Here is a 12335-nt window from a genome sequence, read left to right as displayed (position 1 = left end):
ATTTGAAAGTCGCTTTGGATAAAAGCGTCTGCTGAATGACTAAATGTAAATGTTAATGTAACTATATACAGATAATAGATTTGAACAAGGGAGATAAGTTAAATTAAATTAAATATATTTGATAACACTTTATTTTACAGTTTCTTAACTAGTTGCTTATTAGCATGCACATTAAGGAAAGGACATGACATGTGGCCAAGTATGGTGACCCATACTCAGAATTTGTGCTCTGCATTTAACCCATCCAAGTGCACATACACAGTAGTGAGTAGTGAACAAACACGTACACACACACCCAGAGCAGTGGGCAGCAATATTGCTATCGCTACGGTGCCCGGGGAGCTCAAGGGACTCACCTCAGTCGGACCTGGGACTCGAACCCGCAACTTTTCAGTTACAAGCCCAACTCCCTAACCATTAGGCCACGGCTGCCCCCTTGTTACTAGATGTTACAAGTTATTACTATAATATTAGCCATTTATTAGTACTAATTAAGCACATATTAATGCCTTATTCTACATGACCTTATTTTACATCCCTACCCAAAACCTAAACTTAACAACTACCTTACTAACTATTAATAAGCAGCAAATTAGGAATTTATTGAGGGAAAAGTCGTAGTTAATAGTGAATAAGTGTATCATATTCTAAAGTGTTACCATATGTTTTTTTGCTTATTAAAGTTACAAAAGATTTTTTCTCCTTTGCTATTTGTTTAGCTTGAGTGACAGACAGCTGGAATATTAGACTGCTGTCACTTGAAGAGCTGCCCGGATCCAATACACTGTTGCACATGTGTTTTCTTTCTAAGCTGTTTGCTTTCACTTAAGACCTAAATTAAAATACATACTTACACAAGAACTATAAAGTGTAAAAAATAACTCAGTTCAACACTTCTGTGCTCTAAAAGCATTGTCTTCATGTGTGCGCCTCTCTGTCAGCACTCAGAATATAGCGAAATGAGTTCTCACGTTTCAACAGCTTAAAATCACTTGTTTTTAAGCTGAGTTTTCAAACGCGTGTAATAAGTTTTCATGACCGTGTAGGACAGCAACGTCACGTGAGCGTGTAACCACGATAGAGACGACAGTCGAAAATCTCTACCGGTTGACAAATTTCTACTAGTTAAGCATGTCTACGGTTATATTGCCCACCCCTAGTGTGATCCCTTTAAACCCACACTGAATGTCTCAGCTCCTCCACAGCATCAGACATTAGTGGTGAGGATTGCCGTGTGCCTATCAGCAGAAATAGAGAGTATTAAGAGGTGACATTATCCTCTCAGAGGAAGAAAGAGAAGGATAAGACTTGGGCACTCTCTCAGCAGATGAGTCAGCTGGGCATGCTGTGCCGTGTATCATGTTGGTGAGGAGTGACAGCACTCTTCAGAGAGTGTGCGCTTAACGAAGCCCAGCTGTCAGATGTTCCTCTTTTGCCCTAAACTGGGCGGAACAGGTAGGCCAGATGCCATGCTTCACCATTTGGATACAAATCAGAGGACTGTCACACATGCAAATCAAATACAGAGTGCTCTCTTGGCAGAGCGAAATAAGTGCAAATAAGTTGCTCTTGCTGAAGGATGGACCCCCTAGATAAAAGCAGGTTAACTTGTTACAACTAAAATCTTGAGCCATTAGATATGTGTATAGAAAACCACATAAGTGATTCTGGGGATTTCCATTTAACGGCTCAGGATTTCTTAGATTTAACCTTCACTGAAAAACCAGCATGGTTTACTGTTCGTGGCTTATTGGCTCCTCACAGTAGTGCAGATATTCATTATTTCACATTCCTACTCCAATAAATCAGCACACTGGACGGAAATTCATCTCACAGAGCCAGACTTATGTCTATCAGAATAGTTCCGCGTAAGTCTGGTCCACTTTGTACTTGAATAATCAGACCGACACAAGCTGCCTCATGTTGTGTGTGTCTGGACTGAAAAGTCCACTTGAACACACTGCAGTAGGCATTGGCCGGGATATGATTTTCACAATATGATAACTTCAAGCTTTCACAGTATTGCGGTTATTTTTAAATATCTGGGTAAAAAACAACAACTGTTTTTCACTGAACACAATACATTTTATTTTTAAGCAACATACTGAATATTTGGAATGGCATTTGTTTCTTTTTTCTTTTATTTGCTTGTTAATTTCATGTACAGTGCCTTGCGAAAGTATTCATACCCCTTCATTTTTTCATGTTTTATGTTGCAGCCTTATGTTAAACTGCTTTAAATGACTTTTTTCCCCACATCAATCTACACTCTATACACCATAATGACAAAGCAAAAAACAGATTTGTGACAACTTTGCAAATTTATTAGAAAAAAACAACTGAAATGATTACATTGCATAAGTATTCTGTATCTATATTTCTGGGACACTTGAAATTTACCTCAGGAGCACTCATATCACTTGTAGACGTTACTTCGAGTAGAGTTAAACTGTGGCAAATTCATTTAAATGAGTATGATTTGGAAAGGCACATACCTCACAGAAAAGGTCTAACAGCTAAAATGCATATCAGAGCAAAAACCAAGCCCTGAGGTCAAAATAACTGCCTGTAGAGCTCAGAAACAGCATTGCGTCAAGGCACAGATCTGGGGAAGAGTTTAGAAAAAAATTCTGCTGCATTGAAGGTTCACAGAAGCATGTAGCCTCCAACTGATGGAGAAGGGGCTTGGTTATACTGGTGACCAAGAAGCTGATGGTCACTCTAGTTGAGCTCCATGATCATATATGCAGATGGAAGAAACTTACAGAAGGACAAACATCACTGCAACACTCCACCAATCCAGTGTTTGTGGTGGTGTGGCCAAACCAATCCTCTCCTCAGTGAAGACATGAAAACCAACTTGGAATTTGCAAAAAAGCACCTAAAGGACCTTCAGACTGTGAGGAGCAAGATTCTCTTGTCTGATGAACCCAATTCCAAGCATCATGAATGGAGGAAAGCGGGCACTGCTCATCACCTGTACAGTAGCATCTCAGTAGTAAAGTGTGGTGGTAGCAGCCTCATGCTGTGGGGCTTTTTTCAGCGGAGGGACTGAGGTCAGAGTAGAAGGGGAAAGCTTAATGTACCAAAATATTGAGATAGCCTTAATGAAAACCCAGTCCAGAACATTCAGAACCTCAGACTGGGCATTAGGTTCACCTTCAAACAGGACAATGACCCTAAACACACAGTGAGAGGGGCTTATAGACAACTCTGTGAATGTCCTTGAGTGGCTCAGCCAGAGCCTTGGCTTAAACGCAATCAAATATTTCTGGAGAAACCTGAAAATGTCTGCCAGCCCCTATCCAAGCTGACAGAGCTTGAGAGGTAAAGAGGGGAGGCAAAAAATGGCAGATAACTGCCAAATGCTGATGTGCAAAGCTTGTCGTATCATACCCAAAAAGACTTGAGGCTGTAAAGGTGCTTCAACTAAGTTCTGAGTTAATACTTATGCAATGTACTTATTATGTTTTTTTTAATAAACTTTTGCTCTGCTTGCTACAGTATTTTTCTTTTTGCATCTGTCTTCAGCGTCTCTGGCCTCTGTTAACGGCCGTTTACAGACTTTATATAGAGGGTTTGCACTTACGTCATGATGTGGTCAGTTACCTGGATGCGCGGCCATATTGCAGATACTCGAATGTGAACAGCATGGATTGCACGGTTAATGTATTACGGAATACACTGTTCTGCTAATTTATGGTGTCTAAACCACAAAAAAAAAGTGTGGATGCTGCTAAATCATATAGAGAATGACTTCATAAGCAGGAAAGGGTGCAATATTTTGACAAACTAAAGTTGGTAAAGACAAACTATAGGTGGTAAAGATACGTACAAGCAGTATTAATTAAGATATTAGCCTAATATTTCACCTACCTGACGGGAAATGATAAGAACAAACATGAATGTTGTCAAAATTCTTGCCCTGGAAATCCTGGTTCAGTTTAGCCAACAACAAACACCCTTTGTTCCTCAGTTTTTTCAGTCTTCTTCTTGATTTGATATAACTTTTGTGAGTCTATACTACTTCAAATGTTTTTCTTGGTCTGACTGATTAGTACAGCCCAAAACATGACAATAACTGACTGTTTTCAGCAGCAATAATCAGCAAAATATATTTTGTTCGGTTCAGAGGGCATTGTTCACATTCAGTGCCACCAATGACGATTGATGACGCGCCGTAAAAATACTCTATTTCAATGTACGTTCTGTGGCTGCAAAAGAGGTGAGAGGAAATAGCTGTTCATATCAGTGGGTGTCATTATGAAAGTAGACTCATATTAGAATGCTCAGGTAAGATGATGTAAAGTTAGAACATCCTTCTGTGTGTCATCTTGATTTCATTTGCTCGCTTTCGTCACTTTAGTTTTTTTCTCGCGCACTGGTTCGCTGAGCTGAACAATCAATCAGTGATCTGTTTCATTTAAACATGCTCAATCAGCCATAAACACACTGAAAACTGTGCTGACAGACACTCATTGGCGGCCTAATGTTCACAGACGGCCACATCAACCTTATGTATGATGGCCTTTAATCTGACCTAAAACTGACTTTTTGTTGCTGTTTAATGAATTATTTTTAGGGGTTCAAGTGCGTAGTGCTGAAACCCTATTGTAATTGTTAGAGTGACAAAGGATCAGCAATCTCCACGTAAAACTGATTGGGCAGAGCAAACTCTAAGTTGTAGAGAATGTGACACTTGGGGCGATGGTAGTACTCACACCGCCAACAACGTCACCAAGGCTCGCTCCATTTGGCCTGACGGGGATGCTTCAGTGATCAAAAGTACTAAATTTTCAGGTATTTTGCATTTTTTTAAAAACATTTGTGAACTAGTCCTAGGTTTTTCACCAAGATTGTCTGGAGAGTGAATATCAATAATTATCAAAAAAAAGTAAACTTTCGACCCTCCATCGCAAAGGGACGCCAAAACTTTCAAAAGGGGCAGGGCTGCCTTTATTAAATTGGCTATAACTTTTGAACGGAACGAGGTATCTTCGCCAACATCACAATGCGTATGTAAGAGCTCAATCTGAGGTCAAGTGAAAAAAGTCGCGGAACTTGGCTACTTGGTTGCCGCTATAAGAGGAAAAAAAACATAAAACAACCATAACTACGCAACCGTTTGTCCTATTGACGTCTTTAAAGACATTTGCGTATCTCAAAAAACATGGCCACCATAGGCCGATGAATATTGGGCACCTATTAGACAAGGTTAACAGAGGTTGATTGGAATGAAACTCTGTGGGCCTGTTTGACACATGGCTCTAAAGGTCTGTGCAAAATTTGAAAGAAATCCGCCACTGGGGGCCATATCGTGATTTTTCAAGGGCGTAAACGCTAGAACCCCTCATTCCGAACAACTTTGCCTCTAGAACCACTGCTGTTAATCAAACTAGTTTGTAAAATGATTGAGAAAATGTAAAAAATCTTTTTTCCCTCATTCTGGAAATAAACACTGTAGTGCAGTTCTATAGACTCTCTAAGTCAATAATTGTCAAACAAATGGTGAAATTTACCCTTTGGCGAGCTGTAACGGGGTCATTTAGAAAAGGGGCCTGTCCAGATTTGCCCAAAACCCAATAAAGCAACAGGTGATTCTAAACAAGCATGCAAAGTTTTAGGAAGATTGGACCACAGCTGGCACTATAACAGTCATAAACATTTAAAAAACATATTTCTAAGGCAAATTGCCTGTATTTGCCAAAAATACTGTTATTTAATCATTGATTCAGGTGGTTACAGGCTTGCAAAACAATATGTAATTTATTTTTTCATATCTGCTTAAATGCCTTAAAGCGCTTGAACACCGGAAATTGCTGGTTGCAGCTATATTTTTTTTAAGTTATTGTTTTACTGTGTGAATATTGGTGAAACATCTGTTGTAGGGTTCTGTGGCAACTTGCATATTGTGTATGTGTAACAACATCCCTCACTATTACATGTTCATTAAAGGGTAGGCGCCGACATGTAGCGCCGTTCCGCTCTGGGCGTCCCGAGTTTGAGTCCCAGCTCGTGGACCTTTCCTGATCCTACCCCCCTCCCTCTCTCCCACTTTGTTTCCTGTCATTGCTATACTGTCCTGTCAAGTAAAATACTTGAAAAAGTCTGCACAGTCAAAAATCAAAAAGTCACAAACAATGTGAGTAGTTTACTGAATAAAAACATGGCAAACATTTGTCACATGTTGACCATTTCAATGCCAAAACCAGAACCAACACTAATGCATTAATTAGTGTGTAATTTTTTATTTATTTTTTTGTGGATTAGTGTTGGTTCTGATTGATCATGTGATCTTCTGAATTATCATGTGACCTAGTTCCAACAATGTTAGCTTGGCATTGAAATGGTCAACGTGTGACTGAAATGTTTGCCTTGTTTTTATTAAGTAAACCGCTCACATTGCTCACATCTCGCTTGTGACTTTTTGATTTTTGAGTGTACGGACTTTTTCAAGTATTTCACTTCTTGGGAAACTTTTTTGGTCTACGCACCTCAGCTGGATTGTTTTGAAGGCACGGTGATAAAAATGCGAAAATGCCAAAAAACTTCGGTAAAGTAGGCCTAGCCAATGGTAGAAATGTTCAATACTTTTTTCGTAGACTTAATGTGTCTATACAGAAAATGACAAAAATAAACCCACTTTGATATTCAGTGGAGTGAATAGTTGTGTACATTTGTGCTTGAACTAAACACTAGAATATCTTTTGAAGATTCAGTGTCACTGACATGGCAGAACTTGACAAATCCAGCAACAATTTCTTCATCTGACCTGTTTGTTTTACAGGAACAGCCTAGAACTTGTAAACACAACTTTGTTTTTTGCAGTACTAATAGAAACTATTGCACTTACACCACCAAACTGCAACTTGCAGTGCAGTCAATCTTTATTAGTTTAGTTAAGGTTAAGGTTTTTGGGGGTTTCTTGGATTTTTTTTCTTTGTTTTACACTTCAAACAAAGACCTACTTATTTACTTTCAGCATATTAAGTATATTTCTGATAGCGCGACTAACACATCTGGTAAATATATTCCCTTTTTGTGCAAGATCATTGGTGTCATTTACTGGAAATAGGATGTTAATTTGCAGTTAATTTTATGAGGCTTGAAATTTAGCTAACTTGCCCATAATGATTCTTTTTGCAGCTGCAGTCTGTTTATATATTTAGCAGTAAATCACATGATTTGATCGCATGGCAAATTCCCCATTGGCTATATGTCTGTGATTGAGCATTTGTAAATCCTGACCTTTTGACCATTTGAGTCCTTACGCACACACACACACACACACTTTTAGTCATCTTTGTTGCTAAAATCTGCCTCAGTTTATTTTCATACTTGAAACTTTCAGATAAAAAGGAAGCCATTGTGTCACTCATGTCATTGGTTATAACGTCATTGGTTTGATTTAGAATGGCACTTTTTTGGAAGTGTTTTGCTCTTGTGCGGAATGTGCCATGACCATTGATTTGTCAAGGAGTTTGTTTTTGTATGAATCACTTGACATTTTATTGGTTTTAGAAATAATTTTCACATGCTCCAAAATATGTTTACAGTATTTCAGTATTTCAAATCCAGGGCCTGCTACCAAACATAACTGTGGCAGCTGTTAAGATGAACAGAGATTTACAGAAAGATTGGCATCCTTATTTGATATGACAAACTTATCTTCTATTTAATATAATAAACATCACAAAAATGCTGATAGTGCAGTATTTGGTTTGTGTAGTATTCTTTATCTGAATATTAATGTCATTGATATGTTTTTGTAACCCCTGCTTCATGGCTTCCCATCTTCATTAGGATTCCGTCAGAAGCTTTTCTTGTTAACTCAACGCAGTTGACACCATTGAAATCAAGGGAATATTTTAGTGGGAGAGGAGTTAATTTTAAACCCCATCAAACAGATCTGGTTTAGGTCCGGGACATGACAGGAATATTGTACACCAGCGACTGTGTAAGTGTGGGTTATAATTGGCAAAGCATATTCATTGCAGAGCTGATTTTGGCACACTATAATGAGCCATTGCTGTGATAATTAACGTTCATCACATGTTTTTGTTTTAATAATGAAATGAACTGAGTTTCCCTTTTCTTTCTTTTACTTTGCTATGGCAACCTCTCTAGATCTTAAAGTAAAATTGTGGTAAAATGCCTTAAAATGCTGAACATCTTCATGCCTGTTTGGATATATACATATATTTTTTCTGGAATGTGCCACTGTCTGCAAGAAGAAACATTGACATTTTATTATTTTTCTTATCCGAGACCTTTTTGAAACAGCTCTGTTGTTTTAAGAAGGCAAACTTTAAAGACTACAGACTAAAGTAAGATGGTTTTTCACCAAGGTCCTATGCAAAACAAAAAGTTGTATATAATTTATAAAAAATAAACATGAAAAACATCTAATATTAATGTGACTTGCTAAATGTTTAATTTCTAAAGTTATATTTAATTTATTTATTTTACACACCAGTGTAGCCGTGGGTGCTGATGATGAATGTTAGCTGATAAATGTAATGTTTGCTGATTGTTAGAGCGCTCAGCACTGAATCCAGCTGTTCTAAATAAATACTTCATTGATAAAACACAACAACTGTGTTGTGCAGATCATAAAATGTCATAAAGCTTTTTTGACTACTAGCATAGAGATAATCAACCTGAAAATCAGTGGTCTTCAGTCAAAGATGTTGGTTCTTTCATCTGAAGGCTTTATTAGAAGCCAGTGTTCTTGAAACTGACTGGTCCTGTTATTTATTAAATCATGTCATAAAGGAACAAGGACTTTCTCTGATGGTGTGTTTGACCTTTATTCTTCTCGTCTTTCCTCAGTTGTCAGGAGCAGTTGTGCTCTGCTGGAAAGAGCAGTAGAAGATCCAGTGCATCCAAATCCTCTCGACTCCAGTCCAGCTGAAGACAGTGAGCGTAAAGTTGTTTTCTTCCTTTTTGTTTATCCTAAATCGAGTTTGTCATTGCAGTCACCACATTGAACAGAGAAGAGTCATTGATCTGGTTAAGTATTCCACCCAGGGCACTTCCCGTTGGGATGTTTCGGTCGAATGTCAGAGGGGTTTTGTGGTTTCCCTCATTGCGGTCTCTCTTCATCAATAGCCTTACACGATTCTAAAGACAACTTGTCTGTTTTTTTCCACTGGAATGTCTGATGACAAACAGAAAGCCCTCAAGATATTCCTACTCCTGTCCAAACTGACATACCCTTGTCGTTATTATTTAATTTTATTACAACGTTTTGCATTTTTGGATGGACTTCAGAGGAACAGGGAGTAAAAAACAGTTTAATTACTTTCTCTTGAGGCCATTTCAGTGTGATCTTACCACTGAACCCAGTTTCTTCCTAAATCTGTTTACAAACAAGGCTGCTTTTTTCTTACCCATTTTAATTACTGACAGATAATATTTGAAAGGGTAGTTTTAAGGAATTCAATGTCACATCACTAGCCAAGTTTCCATTCAGTTTTTTGTTATCGACAGAGAATATGCGTAAAAAAAAAAAAGCTCTCTCCAGCCTGTTTTTATCCAACTGGCTTTTTACAGATAAAAAGGTGTATGTGATGACATCATCCCTAAAAAACGAACTGTCGCATAAGTTTTGGTGTATTGCAAAAAAAAAGTTGCCTTTGAGCTGTTTCCTTTCATAATTTCACCTACTGCGCTAATAGTCTTTTCTTCATCCATTTGAAACAAAACTTTATTACACAGGCTATTATTTAATAATATAGGCCTACATAACATTATTTTTATTAACAAGTGTCTTTTTTGTACTTAGTTGGCCTGTATACTATTTACATACTTGAGCATCAAGCAATATTCATAAACAGGTGCAGTTGTATTATTATTATTTTTCTGATTAACTTTAATTAGACTGTATCGGAAATAGGAATGTTCATTTTGGTTATTTTATTTCTCCTAACCGACAACCGATGGTCGTTAAGCCATTATTAACCGTTAGTCACCAAAATTATGTTAAATTACAATTAAATTTTGTGGCTGCGACCCATTTAAATGCCTCAATTTGTTTTCCAGGGATTCATTTTATACACGCAAAAAGCAGTAGGAACAACAGTACACTGTAAAAAACAATTTGTTGAGTCAACTTAAAATAATTTTTAACCTGGCTGCCTTAAAATTTTAAGTTCAGTCAACTCAAAAAAAGTTTATTCAACTTGAAATGTTAAATTATATTAAGTGACAACTTAGATATTTGAGTTGAATCAACTTAAAATTTTAAGGCCGCTGGGTAACTTACCCATCTGTTAAGTTTAGCAAACACAAAAATCTAAGTTGTTACTTAGTACAACTTAACATTTCAAGTTGACTAAACTTATTTTAGTTGACTGAACTTAAAATTTTAAGGCAGCAGGGTAACAAATTATTTTAAGCTGACTCAACAAATCGTGTTTTTTATTTTTTACAGTGTATAGGAGCGCTTCTGCGAACAGAGAAAAACATAATAAAGCTATATGTAAAATAAATTAATAGGCGAAATATATTTTATATTAAATATATTCTAGATAATTAATAAATTAACAAAACAAAAGAAAAAAAAGGTGCAACAAGTAGCAGCCTATATGCAGAATTTTGTTTCATTTTGGCATCATGTTTGTTTCCTTTATTTTACAAGAGCACAATGTTTTGTTTTTATTGTGAATGTGTACAAATAAAATAAATATTTAGAATAGTTTTGAATAATGTCTTACTCTTATGTAACCACAAAAGAAGTATTGTAAGTTGTTTCCATTTTTATAAAGGGGAGGTATTAAGCGATCGTGCTGGCGCCTCTGGCGTGCATTAGCATTACTAACTTGAGAACGCAGCCTGTTCATTGTCATTATAAAATACAGTCAGCCAAACATATTGAAAAACCATGCCATTTTACTTCTTTTCACTCCACAACAAAACCTTTAAATTTAACGGCAGAACAGAACTGAGAGCAAAATAAGAATGAAAATATAAGCTAATAAGCCAAAACAAATTAATGTAAAATTTTGTACTTTTTGTACAAAGTTAATACATTTAAACTTGCAACGAATGAAAGGAACATCAAAGATAAGATATGCACATTTGAAAGGTAACTTGTCTTTTTCTTAGCATGTATAAAATAATTTTAGATACAATCTAATAAAATTAATATGATTTAATGCACTTTTGAACTACAGAGAACGATGCTTTGACATGAACAACACCATGAACATGGACGCTGCCTATAGGCTAATTCTGTCATGTGACACCACATTTATTTGCGTTAAACCCCTTTTTCTCTACAAAAAGTGTTTCCAAACTAATTTTTACTACATTTAAACTATCGATACAGAATTTATGTTAACGTTAAACGGAAAAAAATCATGTCGACACTTGAGAAATTTTATCGATAAATGGCATTTCCATCAACTAAATTTTGATGCGCTAGAAAAGTAAACAATCTCTCAGAGCAGCACGTCACTCCACAGAGAGTAGAGAGGGACAGGGCTCAGAGCTCATTTTCATTTAAAGGAACAATCCATCAGAATGGGATGATTTTTGCAGAGCTCATTTTGACAAGGTAAATAGAGTGTTGTTTTACACAACCACTGAGAATTTTTAACCAAAGTTTATTATAGACTTTTCATTAAGACCCTAAAGAATCATATCAACTTGTGGAAAATGGGCATCCGATAACCTGTTTAAAAGGATAGTTCACCAAAAAATGAGAATTCTGTCATTAATTACTAACCCTCATGTTGACCATCATCAACCCTCCAAACCCGTAAGTTCTGTGTTCATCTTCAAAACAAAAATTAAGATATTTAATCTTAATTTCCAGGAGCTTAGTTCTGAACGTCCATCTCTCTTAGTTCATCATCTCTACATTCTATTTTTTTTTTTTTTCCATCAAAAATATTTTAATTTGTGTTCTGAAGAGGAACGTAGGACGTAGGTTTGGAACGACATGAGGATGAGTAATTAATGAAGGAATTTTCATTTTTGGAAGAACTATCCCTTTAAAATTAAAGTCATTATTTTGCCACTGTGTCCCTTTAACCTACTAATATAAAGTTTCTTCATTCTTCTGCAGTTTCCTTCTGTGATTTTGAATCTCCATGCTCCTGGACGTTATCCAATCACAGCACTGGAGGGGACTGGTATGTCACCTCGCCACAGCAACACAGATCCAACAGATGGGGTGTCCAACCAATCAAAGATTATTCCACCGGAAAATCTGAAGGTATTGATAATAACTTCATTATATCTTGACACTCAAGTCAGATTAAACAATAATTGGAGGACTGTTTTTTCAATTGATCAGTTGTCTAAGAGTTTTCTTTCTGTCTTCCAAC

General features: G+C 36.7%; 1 protein-coding gene across 2 annotated transcripts in view; it reads left to right on the top strand.

Annotated features, from left to right (window-relative positions):
* Positions 1 to 12335, top strand: part of ltk (leukocyte receptor tyrosine kinase) — a 72556-nt gene that overhangs the window by 20499 nt on the left and 39722 nt on the right. Inside the window, exons 2-3 of one of the 2 annotated variants that reach the window (XM_051133958.1) lie at positions 8833 to 8919; positions 12074 to 12223. In XM_051133958.1, the coding sequence (XP_050989915.1) occupies positions 8833 to 8919; positions 12074 to 12223 (237 nt within the window). Of the gene's footprint in view, positions 1 to 8832; positions 8926 to 12073; positions 12224 to 12335 lie in introns of both variants that reach the window. The other variant, XM_051133957.1, reaches the window with a different exon arrangement.

The sequence above is a fragment of the Labeo rohita genome, chromosome 17, assembly GCF_022985175.1.
Source record: "Labeo rohita strain BAU-BD-2019 chromosome 17, IGBB_LRoh.1.0, whole genome shotgun sequence".
Classification (NCBI taxonomy): domain Eukaryota; kingdom Metazoa; phylum Chordata; class Actinopteri; order Cypriniformes; family Cyprinidae; genus Labeo; species Labeo rohita.
Note: the sequence above shows the minus strand (reverse complement) of the source record. Positions and strands in the feature narration are given on the sequence as shown.